The sequence below is a fragment of the Equus quagga genome, chromosome 2, assembly GCF_021613505.1.
Source record: "Equus quagga isolate Etosha38 chromosome 2, UCLA_HA_Equagga_1.0, whole genome shotgun sequence".
NCBI classification, from domain to species: Eukaryota; Metazoa; Chordata; class Mammalia; order Perissodactyla; family Equidae; genus Equus; species Equus quagga.
Window position 1 is genome coordinate 11,773,376 of NC_060268.1, and position 13,444 is coordinate 11,786,819.

At 37.9% G+C, this 13,444-nt stretch overlaps 1 protein-coding gene across 1 annotated transcript in view; it reads right to left on the reverse strand.

Annotated features, from left to right (window-relative positions):
• TTC6 (tetratricopeptide repeat domain 6) overlaps positions 1–13,444 on the reverse strand; it is a 190,463-nt gene that overhangs the window by 101,394 nt on the left and 75,625 nt on the right. Inside the window, 1 exon segment of the mRNA XM_046649970.1 lies at positions 665–806. Coding sequence (XP_046505926.1) covers positions 665–806 — 142 coding nt within the window.

Genomic DNA, 13,444 nt, shown 5'->3' on the forward strand with positions numbered 1-13,444 from the left:
GATTGTGGTGTGGATGTTGTAAGTACTGATTTGTTGTTCCCCTTTATCCTTGCTCCTCGTTCTGTTTCCCTTTCTCAATAAACTTCGATTGCTTAAACAACCAAGTAGCCTTGGCGGTCCCTGCCATTCCTTGCCCTTCGCAGCTGTGGACAACAAAGTCTCACAACTAACTTTCAAGAAACTACCACTGGTTGAGTTTTGGTATATTATCAGAGAATATCCATAATTACGTTAAAAGGCTATTAAAATAATCTTTCCTTTTCCAACTACATATTTGTGTGAGACCAGAATTTTCCTTATGTATTTCAACCAAAACAACCCACCACAAAATAGAATGCAGAAGCAGAAATAAGAATCTAGCTGCCACTAAAAAGATTTGTAAAAAAAGAAATCCTAGTTTTCACATCAAATTTTTTGTTTAAAAAAATAATTTTTTATAAAAATACATTATGTATGTTAACATATGACTATTAATTTTAAAATTAAAAATAAATATCTCGGCATTTTCTCAGTTTTAATTTTCAAAATTGTAAATGTCAATAGATATAACCCACATAAATAATTATTGAGGTCCTCAATAATTTTTAAGAGTGTAAAAAGTGTCCTGAAACCAAAAGTTTTGAGAACTTGTGAGGTAGAGAAAACTAATACAGGAAATTCTTACTTCCTCTCCCAAGAGTTGTAGGTCTGGTTTGTGAGCGCGCTGTCTAGTTCCTGGTGCCAATTCAGGTCGAACCCCTAATGCTGTTGGAAGGACAGCAACATATTCTTGATTATTTTCCATAACAGGAACTCCTTGCAGGATTCTGCAGTGTGATAAAAACAATAAATTTGTTTTTTAAGTCATTGATAAAGCAAAAGATGTTTGTTCTCATTTCATATCTCTGCCCAAATAAACATATTGACGTTTGATATCTGTACCAAACAGAGATTGTGCAGAAGTCAGATAATCCAAAATGGGAAATAATTCAAAAATAATTTATGTTTGGTTCTGAAGACATTTTAGTAGTAAGCTTTTTGATGGTTTTGGTTTTGTTTTATGATATTGGAATCATAAATTCACTCTATGGAAGCTTGATTATGAAACAGGTAAAAGTTCTCTCCCTTCTGATCACTGACCCGCCCCTGGCTCCAAGCTCACAGGAAATGGTTTCACGTCTTAGACTGAGGAAAGCGGAACTGCCTCCTCACATGAGCGTTTTCTCTCCCGGATTTGTATCTTGCCAGGGGGAGCGGAGAACTGCTACGGCCTCAGGTCTTCCCTTCTAGGCTACAAACTACATATGCACCAGGATAGACACAGAAGGTTCAAAGCTTAGCAACATAAGCTTTAATTAAACCAAGGAGATGAGGTAAATCAAAATTCGGAGGTAAAATGTGTCATTAATGACTGACTTACAGACTGTTGAAAATACATTAACTTTTGTGCTGCAGCACTTTCTATAAACGAAATATAAATGAGTATGAAGAGGGCTCACACAGACTATACAGCTGTATCAGCTTCACACAGAAGTACGTAGAGCCACTGTTCCCTCCACCTTTTCAGTATACCGTTACATAAGCAGACAATCACTTTATGAGCCACCAAATGTGGAGACTAAGCACACACAAACCCAACTGATTTCAGCTACTTAATAATATGCTGAAACCCACAGATCCCGTCATACAAGCTCTTAAAAAATCAGGCCCACCCAGAGCTCAGTTGGAGAAGGTAAGGTTGTGCCAAAGCAGAGTCATGGAAAAAAGCCCCCTATCTTATCCTGTCAAATATTTGAATTCAAGGAGAAGACAAAGCTCAACTCCCAGCTCAGTGAATATAGTGGACTGCTGCTCAAAATACTATCCATCCTCCTTCTAACGTGCTTTCCTGAACTGCTGAGGATGGAGACGTAAAACTCTCCTGCAGCCAGTGTCCTCAATGTGATTTAGGATCCAGTAAGCAGATGCACTCACAGACAATCTGGAAGGAAGAAGGTTATGATGTTTCTGTTGGCAAGCAGTCACGGCAATGTTGAGTTCTTCTGTAGCAATGTAGCTCCAGAGTCAAAAGCTGTGACAGTAGAGGCCACGTGATCCCTGAATCTCAGCTAAGGTGCTATGTTGCCAATGTTGGGTTCCAGAATTCCTGTCAGAAGCAGCAGCAACCTCGGCAGCCAGTTAAGCATGCTGCATGAGTCATCTCTATGAGCCCTCCCTGCCTAGAGCCCAATCTTCCTACTGACTTTATAAGCATTCAGTTCCCATTACTAAATTCCCATTACCTTTTTCCCTAAAATAGCCCAAAATATTTCTGTTTTCTGCAACTGAATCTTGACTGATATATCCAGGAAAAACAAAAGAACAGGGTAAAGTTTATCGGCTAGAACAAGAAGCCAGGAGAGTATATACATCAAGGTCAGTAAAGTATTTCCAAAATCAGGGAGGACAGAGGGACTTAAGAAGCTACCTTGAGGCACTGTTATATTTTTACCTGACCCTAAGCCAAAAACAAGGTAGTAACAGTCATTCACATCTTATTATCTTTTGCCCTTTCATGTTCCAAAAGCTCACTAGAGAAACAGGAATTGTGGTTGGTTGGAGGGAAAGTGAAAGGAGTCACTGGACATTTTAGAGCACATAGCTCTGATAAACATAAATGGGGGACCCCAGTGGGAAGTCTCCCCAACGGTAGCAACTGTTCCTTCATGACAAAGATGAGTCAATGACTTTGACATTTTTCTCCAGATTTTTATTTCCAGAGAAAAGAACCAAACCTTTCTAGAGTTATCCCCTTTGGAAACACCACCATCTCAGTAGTTTAGACTGAAATCTCTTCATCTCCAGCCTCTCTCTGACTCCCGACAATAATCTCTAGTCCTGTTCCTTCTGCCTCCAAAATGTCTCTCCCGTCCATTGCATTTTCTCTCATCTGAGTCCCATGATGACATCTTTGCTCATCCCTTACCTCCAGGCTCTCCCTCCTCCAATCCATCCTATATACCCCTGCCAGAGTTGTCATCAGTCACCCCCTCTCCAAATACTTTAATGACTACACACACTGTATAAAATCCAAGCGCCTGAGCCTGGCAGACAGGGGCCTCCACAGTCTGGGCACCATCTACATTACCACTCCTACTTCCTTCCCCTAATACCCAGTCCAACCTACATTCATTTTGCAAAAGGTGCCCTAGGTGCTGAGATTACTAAGGGGCAATAGGAGAGACAGACAAACCAAGTTACAGTACAGTGCGACTACAGAAGTGATAAAAACAGGCTTTCAGATCTCAACTCCTCCATGAGACCTTTACAAATGCCCCTCTGCCCGGTCAAAATCCATCTTTGCCTCCCTAGTTTTCCTGCCGCTTTTGATCGGTTCTTTCATTATAAAATATACTATATTTTATTCTATCTTTTCCATAGTAGATCATAGGCTAGTTTAGGGAGAAAAGTGATTCTTATTCATTTTCTGTCTCCCATGGGTCCAAATGTAGTAGGTACTGACTAAGTATTGTTGAGCTTTGGCTGACAGAGAAAAGTACCACAGCTAAAGCTAGTCCCAGACCCGTCCTGAGGGACTGAGAACATAGGGTCAGCAAGATGTACTGCATTTGTTCTTAAAGCATGTTCCCTAACCAGCATCATCAGCACCACACAGGAACTTGCTGGAAACGCAGGTTCTTGAGCCCCATCACACCTGATGAATCAGAACCTCTGGCGGTAGAGCCCAGCTCCACCTGTGTTTTACGCAGCCCTGCAGGTGATTCAGATGCACGCTGAAGTTCCAGAATCACTGAGGTACTACAATCTTTCCTAAAACAGCCTGATCATAAGAATATCCTGGGTTGCTCGTCAAATCTACAGCTTTCCAGATCCCTCCTCTGGAGATTCTAATTCTGTAGGTTCTGAGAATTGATACACTTATCAAACACTCCAGGTGGTCCTTAGCCTCTGGGGAAGCCTGGAAATCACTGATATATGGGAAGAGCTAGTTGTTGGAATGAAGTTAAAAACCCCAGTTGGACTTTAGCCCCAGTTTGGCCAATTGGTGTGCTATGTTGGGCAGGTCACTTTTGCCTCCTAAGGCTCAGTTTCCTCATCTATAAATGGCAACAATGATTGGGTCTTTCGGGTCTATTGCTTAGGAATAATATACGTGAAGAGCTTGAACATAGTACATGCCCAGTAAGTTGCTGATATTACAATCACTATTGTTATTATCACTGAGGGGACTGAATAAGGAAACAAGCCACCTCTCTCCTAGTGACTCAAACATCCTTCCCAGTCAACATCCGTCTCCCATGGGGCCAGAGATATAAAGTGTACTTCTTCTTGTAGGTTGCCATCAAAGAAGTTTGGAAAGCCTTTGCTCTAAGCTGTGAACACTCATAAAAAATCTCTGCACACATCTTCTGTGAGTTCCACAAAAGTGCCCATGAGCTCCACACTGAGAAGTGTGGAGAAGGGCTCTCCCTCCTTCATGTGACTCTAACGGAGAACCTTCCCCCATCACATCTCCCCATCTCTTCCTTAGCAAAGCTATCTTGCTCCTTGGGGTACAAAACCTGGGTGCAGCTTCACAGGGAAATTTTAAGAGTGCTCATGTATAAAAGTTTCACCAAAGTAATACTATTCCGGACATTTTCTTTTAGATTTTTTTTTAATTTTTCCTTTTTCTCCCCAAAGCCCCCTGGTAAATAGTTGTATATTTTTAGTTGTGGGTCCTTCTAGTCATGGCATGTGGGATGTCTCCTCAGCATGGCTTGATGAGCGGTGCCATATCCACATCCAGTATCCGAACTGGCGAAACCCTGGGCCGCTGAAGCGGAGTGCGCAAACTTAACCACTCGGCCACGGCCACGGGGCCGGCCCCCAGACATTTCCTTGAAGAGTTTGCAGCAAGCTACTAAATTGATTTCACAACCCACTTACTGGGTCACAATCCACAATTTAGAAAACAGTAACTTACAAAAACCGTTGTTTGGAAAGCGAACTCCTGAGTCTAGAAAAGACTTTAGAAGCTCATCTTCTTGAAGAAGCTAATCTACAAATAATTTTCTTTAGTATAATCTTTAAAAACCTGCAGCAGAGGTAAAGAATACTTTCAAAAATTCAGGGAACACAGTCTTAATAAAATAATAAATCTAAAGGAGAATAAGAGTATAACTATATAGAAATTTTTCTTACAAAACATGATTAGGGAGGGGGGAATTTTATATTTAATCATTGTAACTCCACTGCTACATGCAAACAGTGACATCTGGTGGAATGACACTGCTTTGCTTTACAAAAAATATTCCAGCTTTCATATATTGGCAGTTATGAAATCAGACAAATTTCCAAATAATTCCTTTCTGGGTATTTCCATATAAAAATAAAAATGCACTAATCTAATATCTTAGCAAACGTTGCTGGTGCATCCTGAAATAGTTTTTTGTCATTCCAATCTGTATTTTTTAAAATATGCTTAAGTCTTACTTAGGTATAGGGGCTACTTGCTGAAAATAGATGTAATAGAAATCTAATTGAGGGTGCTACTGATTCTAGTTCTAACTCTGCCACCAAGTGTGATTTGGGGTGCAAAGTTTTGCCTCAGTTTCCTCCTCCATAATGTGAGAGGGCTAGCCTAGGGGAAGGTTGAGGCCTCGTACAGCTCTAACCCACATGCTTCTGTCACACCTATCACCAGCCAGACCTCAAACAGGGATTAAGTCTTTGGCTCTTTGGCATAATGTCTTGGGTCATTGCCTGGATTATGCAGCAAGGAACAAGGCCAAGTAAGGGATGGGAGTGGGGCTAGGATTAGACTTGACCATGGAGGAATGGCACACAATGCAGGAGATGGGGATGGTGGAGGCAAGTCAGTCCCAGATACCCACCCTGCAAGGGAATGTAGACAAGAAGACAGAACATGATATTTCAAATGCAGGTAGTGGTGCACTGCACGTGGCATCAGAAAGGTCTAGCATGGGACAACGGCACATTCTAGTGGGGGCAACCAGTGATGGGGAATACAAAACCATGCAGTATTCAGCAAAAGCTTTCAATAGTTAAGTAATTAACACCAGGAAAGTCTTCCACAGGCCCCAGGCAAGGCCCTAGACCTGGCTGAGGACTCAGAAACAGGATTTCAATTTCTAAAAGGGAACAAGCAATATAAAATAGAACCCCCACCTTAATAGAAGTAGAAACTCTGCTTCCAAAACTGGGTCACAATGGATCAAATATGAACCACCAAGGGTGAGGAAAATGTGCTTATCTCAGATTATTCAACTACAGCTCCTCAGCTACTTCCTAGTTTAAATCAGGATTGGTTCTGAAAATAAAATGAGAATGAGTATTCAGAATAAAGCATAAAGAGAAAAAAATGAGAGGGTCCTTTACAAGGTCACGAAACAGTGGGATATAATGGAAACCACATTAAGAATCAGAGAGAGCTGGGCTGAATCCCAGCTTTTACCAGCTGTACATATATGGACTTCTGTAAGGACTACTCACTTAATCTCTGAACTGCATATTCTTCATTTGGGGAATTGGGAAGATTTTATCTACTACATAGAGTTGTTTTTAATGCTAAATTATACAATAAATGCACCTCAATGCATTTTCTACTAGGTAATTTTCTGTTTTCCTATTCAAATATCACTATTCTATTTGGAGAATTTGGATAAAATCTTTCAAAAAAAGCACACCTTATATAGTTGATTTGCAAACTATAAGTAGTAGAGATAGTAAGTCAAAACAATTACTCATGTGCCTGTCTTCCAGTTAAAAAAAATCCTTACAGGAATGTCAACTGTCAAAACAATATCTTTAATGTCATTTTTGTAAGATGTATGTATATGTAATATATGTGCATGCACAGAAGAAAAGCCTATAATAATCTTTATCATGTAGAAAAACCAATAGGAAAAGATCAGCCTCTAGTACAATAGTTTTAATAATCATGGATAAAAATTGTAGAGACAAAATGTTTGGATCTTACCCCATCCCACTCCCAACACCTTTCAGGATTCTGAATAACTAAATTAGTAATATAAACCTTCATCCTCTGGTTCTCCAACTTAAGACCTAAAAGTAGTATTATAATCCCTCCAAGATGGTCAAGAAATGCCAGGTAAATCTATTTGATATTAGCTTTGGGCAGCCAGAAATGACCTATCTTCATTCAAAGATGAGTACACAGAAAAATCCAATATGAGTTCTATGAAGAGTCTGAAAAGTATAAGAAAAATATATAGCATTCAAAAAATAATATGAAGAACATCCTTCTGAAAAAGATTTATCATAGAAATAAAAAAATATTTTAGAAAGGATTTGCTTTGTTTTGTCAAGAAAATTTTTTAAATACTTTCATAAAACAGGTAACAAAAGTTCAGATAAGACAAAAGACTTACATTTTTCTTAAGAGAGTGATAGAATTGAGAAGGAATAAGAAAAATGCCACAGTAGGATTAAAATTGCAATCAGAAGGAATTTTTAAAATTTAAACCTCAGAAGAAAAAACACACTGATGTGGAACAGAGGTTTGAGAGAGAAATATAACCAAAGAGATGATAAATGTAGAGGATAGATAATGAAGATCCAACACATGGCTAATTGATATTCCTGAAGATATGCACCAATAAATAGAATGGAAACACAACTCAAAATAAAACAGAAAAAGTGATGTCAGATAAAGATACAACCAAACAAAAAAGACAGACAAATGTTGACAAATATGTCAGATTACAGGTAATAGAATAGCAAAGGAGCAAAAAAGTGAAAAAGAATACAAAATAAGATGACAAGAATAATACCAAGTACATCTGACAGGACATGAAATGACTATGGGGTGATCCACCCTGTTACGAGAAAATAAATTTCTAATAGGCTTAAAAAATATTCAAGTCTATGCAATCTACAAGGGACACAACTAAGAAAGATTAAAAATAAAAGAAACCTTTGGGACTGGCCTGGTGGCCCAGTAGTTAAGTTCGTGCACCCGGCTTCAGGGGCCTGGGGTTTGCAGGTTCGGATCCTCGTGGTGGACCTAGCACCACTCGTCAAGCCATGCTGTGGCAGCATCCCAATAAAATAAAGGAAAATTGGCACAGATGTTAGCTCAGTGACAATCTTTCCCAAGCAAAACGGGGAGGATTGGCCACGGATGTTAACTCAGGGCCAATCTTCCTCACAAAAAATAAAGAAAGAAAGAAAGAAAAGGGCAAACGTATACCATATAAATAAAGCAAAAAGTAAGACAAAGTAGAGTTTCACTTTTTATGGATTTAATATACAATCTACAATGAAAACAGACCACAGTTAACAGTTTCTTGAATTTCTTTCCACATACAAAAAAATTTGTTTGTATATAGTCACATACCTATTTATATATTTAGTTCTACCTCCTTTTACACAGAGCTCTACTCATTCTTTACCTTGATTGCAATGCATCCCGTCATTGGATGCCCCATAAAATGCCTTCCATTGATGGACACTTGTTTCTAGTTTATAGTTATTATGCAAAGTGACACAATGGACATCCTTATGCGTTTCTCTTAGTAAATGATAGTCACCAGCACATAGATGGTATTTAAAGCCATGGTCCTGGATTAGATCACCTTGAGAGTATAGGTAAGGAGCAAAGCAGTCCCAGGACAAGCCCTGGGAACTCCAATGTTTTGAAATCAAAAGATGAGAAGGCACCAGTAAGGGAGACTGAGAAGGAATAGGTTGCGAGGCAGGAAGAGAACCGACAGAGTGAGGTCCCGAAACACAAGGGTAAAAGTGTTTTAAGGAAAAGCCAGTGATCGACTGAGTTAAATGCGACCGAGAAGTCAAGATGAGGACTGTGATATTGTAAAGCAAATCTGCTTATGTCCTTCGTCCTCATAAAACCATGTCAGTGGCTTCCCAATACACCATGAAGAGGAATCTCTCCCCCAACCTCACACGCACGCCCTCACGTACACATTGCAGGGCACCTGTGAAATCCTACATGATGTGACTCTTGCCTCCTCTCCAGCCTCAACTGTATCACTGCTCCTGCTACTCTCTTACGCTGGACTTCTTTCCAATTCTCAGATGGGGTCCAACTGTCCGCAGGAGGGACTCTCAATCTTCAACGTGCGTACAAATCATCTGCCTTTCTAACACATTCCCAGCTGAAGCTGACATTGCTAGCCTGTGGAACATACTTTTGAGCAGCAAGAACCTAAAAAATATTTCTTTCCCCTCCTCCTCACTATCTTCCATTCATTCTTCAGGTTTCAATTTAAAGGTGAGTGCCTTAAACCGCCCCAGATAATCAGGAACTCTTCTTACATGTTTCCACAGCACCTTGCACATCTCCATATTAATCGTCACATTCACAATAATTAATTCACCACCTTTCTTCTCTGCTAGACTCCAAGTTCCCTGAGGGTAGGGATTATGTTTCTCTTGTTTGCAGATGCTTCCTGGTGCCTAATTCTACACCTGCCACATAGTAGGTACACAAAAAATATTTGTTCATTGATTTAAGTAATTATTCAGATCTGTATTTCTTGACATGGAAAGATATTTACGACATAATGAGTTTTAAAAATAGGGTTACAAAACAATACGTACATAGCATTATCTCAGTTTCATTCTTTATGATTTATTTACATACTGAAAAGTCTGGAATAGTAAATTTAAGAGTAGAAACAATATTATCTCTGGATGGCAAGATTTTGAGTAATTGAGGGGTTTCTGGCATTTTTTTTTTGCATTTTTGCTGAAATAATGTAGTTTTACTATTATTTTGTAACAAAATAATACATGAAGTTAAACACTGAATTCTGACACTTAAGCTTTGGTTTTCCAATTGTTGTTGTTGTAGTTGCTGCTGTCTTAATGTATAGAACTAAAAGTCTGTCCACGTTTTTTTAAAAATGTGACTAGAAATTTCCCTCGTCGTTTGAAGTCGAGTTGAGGGTTAGGTGTAAACCTATAGCTTAAGCACCGCTCACCACCAGGAAGCCAGCCATCAGGGGCATCTGACTTGAGAAGGGCAGCAAGGTTTGTAGGCTAGTATTTTTGCCAACCCTCTCTTTATAGATGGTAGATCAACAAAATACACAAGCAGTTTTACTAAGACAAATCAGGGAAGTAGAATATAAGTTCATAAATAGACTCAGTAACACACTGGAATTTAAGGTATGAAAAGCTGGCATTTCAAATTAGTGATGAAAAGAGCATTTATTGAATAAATGATACTGTGCAACTGCCTAGTCATTTAGGGGAAAAAAACAGTGCTTAATCTTCTTATTAAATTAATTACAGGTGAGTCAAAGATTTGTTCTTTTAAAAGAAAGCCATAAAGTTACCAGAAGAAAATATGAGAAAATACATTTAAATTTAAATGTAGAAAAGTCCACTCTAAGAATGACACCAAGACTAGAATACACGAAGAAAATGATTGCTAGTTTTTACTACATAAAATTAAAACTTCTGTATGGCACAAAAACACCATAAACAAAACTGAAAAGCAAGCAGCAAGGTAAAAAAAAAAGTCTACAATATATATTACACATAATTAAAATCTTTAATATAAAAACATCACTTATAAATCAAAAAAAAAGATAAATGATGACACAGAATATGAATTGGTAATTCTCAAAAGGAGAAAAACAGATAGCCAAGAGATATCCAAAAATATGCTCAATCCTACTAGAAACGAATAAAAAACAATAACATAAAGATATTTTCCTCATAAGATTAGAAAAAATCAAGAAGATTGACAATTAGTAGTTTGGCAAGGGTGAAAGGAAATGAACAGTGCCATAAATTGTTGATATGAGCATAAGTTGATATAATTTTTATGGAGATAAATCCAGGAATACGTATCAAAATTTTTAAGCCTGAAAGTTTAATAATTCCACACCTAGGAATTTTCTTACATTGCAGCTTGGTTAAGTTAGTGAATATTATGAATTGATTTAAATGTTCACACATAACCTTGACTGAAAAGTTCGGTCTATAGAACGCCACACCTCGTTCAAAGACGTGTGTATACGAGAGATGTTCAGAAGCTGTTCACAACTTTCAGCATTAATCTAAGCATTTAAACACTTTCAATGATTTTTCTTATTTTAGAAACCCAAAATCTAAAATTCCATGCTAAGAATTCTGACTAAATGTCTATAAACTTCTCTTTACAACACAGGAATTTTAAAAGTAAAACTATGATCATATGGAATATTTGTGTAGTTCTCATCAAAACTGCCGTTTAGCAAAATAGACATAAGTTTGAGCAGTACATTGCTATTTTAAATAAACTTGAGTATGTACCCATGCTATTCTACCAAAATATCCATGGTGTTTGGCACAAATAACAATTACTATACACAGAATTAGGAAAGCATTAAACTAATAACCACAAGTATTACTATGCTTTGTAGGTAACTGTTCATTGCAGAGAAAAACCAAAAAGCTGCCAAGAAAAAGGGTATTCATTTTGTGTTTACAATTACTTTTCTTGAGAACACTTATTAGAGAAGAAAGAATTATACGTTTCTCCAAACTTGAAGGCTCAGCAGACAGATATATTTTGCAAAGGTTACGCTATGTTTAGCAAGGCAATCCTCAAGAGACGGATGCTGGGGAAGTAAATATTCAGTGCTTAAATGAACTTCTTATTTAGTACTTAGGAACAAATTGCCAAGACTTATCACCATTGAATAGAATATTTATTGACTCTCTTGGAAAAAGAAAGTGAGATCCACTTGAAGAAAAAAAAAATTTAGAATTGGAAGGAAAACCGTATTTTTTAACACTTTGCATGAATAATAGAAGCTGGGAGTCCTCAAAATGATGCGTGGCTTGCAGAGTGCTAATGGAAATGACTCAGAATAGTAGTTTCATGACTACTAGATTATGTTTGTCTTAATTTTCCACTCTCAGCTTTAGGCTTTTAAAAGACATTCCAAAGAACGTCACACGGAACTGCTATTTTCTACCAGAGATACTGCAACAGTTTTGAAATTTCTAACATTCTTCACGCATAATTTTTTTCAAAAACTTAGCAAACATTGACTTGATAAATTAAAACTAAAGTCTTAGATGTATAAAGTCTTAGACGAATAACAAACCCTAAAAAAATCCTTTTGCCTAAGTGGAAAATAAACATGAAAATGACCTTCTTTTATGGATTCAAACTGAATCTCATTGTGATTACTGAACACAGGGAAATCAGATGGTTTTTTTGTTTTTTTGGTGAGGAAGATTGGCCCTGAGCTAACATCTGTAGCCAATCTTCCTCTATTTTCTGTGTGGGATGCCGCCACAGCATGGCTGGATGAGCAGTGTGTAGATCCACACCCAGGATCCAAACCCCAGCACCCTGGGCTACTGAAGCACAGCATGGGAACTTAACCACCAGGCTACCGGGTGGGTTCCAGAAACCACATGATTTTAAACCGTGAAAGAATGCAGTCAAGTATTAGAAATTTTACTAAAAGTCAAGTTTGAGGAAATGGGCTCAAAATATGCCATGAAAAGAATGGTAATTTACTAATAATTTTTGACAGCATAAGTAAATGTGATCTTTTAAAATATTATCCTCATATATCTAGAATAGTTAAAAGAAAATACTGAAAATATTTCCATTTAAATTTAACTTAATATTTAACACTTTTAATATTCTTAAAATGCGTAGTAGATGGTTTTTCAGGATTTTCACCAGCTCTGCTGAAAGGCAGGAGACTTTAGAGTATACCTTCTCGCTGGGCGGGTGATATTACCCCCAGGGGGCTGAAAATTGGTGCCTTGGGGGCAGCAATAAAAGCTTAGACTTTTTATGTAGAAAGCACAGATACAGTGCCATAAACAGATATGCAGTATATCTGGGGTATTACAATTTAATGGGGAGGGTGATTAGGAAAAAAAAAGTCTAAAAAAGACTTCCTAAAGGGGGTGATAATGAAAAAAGTTTGAGAAAAACTAAGACAGACACATCTGGATTCCAATCACTATTCAGAGATAAGAACTTGAGCAGGTATCCTAATATTATGGAGCCTAAGTTTCTTCATGAACATAATAAACAGAAATTATGACTTCTCCCTTACAGTTGAAGATTTAAATAAGAAAGATGCAAAGCTCACTTCTACATAAATGTTAGCGCCTTCCTTTTTCTCCTCTCTTTTGAGGACACTATAAATTATATACCCTCCACAAAAGAATACTCAGATTTCAAAGGAAAGTGAGACATGAGGAGAAATGGAAGAAATTCCACAGGCACTGACTTTTGTACATGATCACTGGACCCAAGTATGCCCAATGGTGGTGAAATCTAAAAGATGGGCTCCCAAATCTGTAATTTCCTTAGTTGTATAAGCCTGGTGAAGTTGCTTGATTTTTATGAGCCTCAATTTCCACATCTGTACTCCACAGTGCTGTTCTGAAGAACAAACGAGATAATGTATGTGACACTCTTTGGAAACCATAAACCGGCAAACTAAAGTTA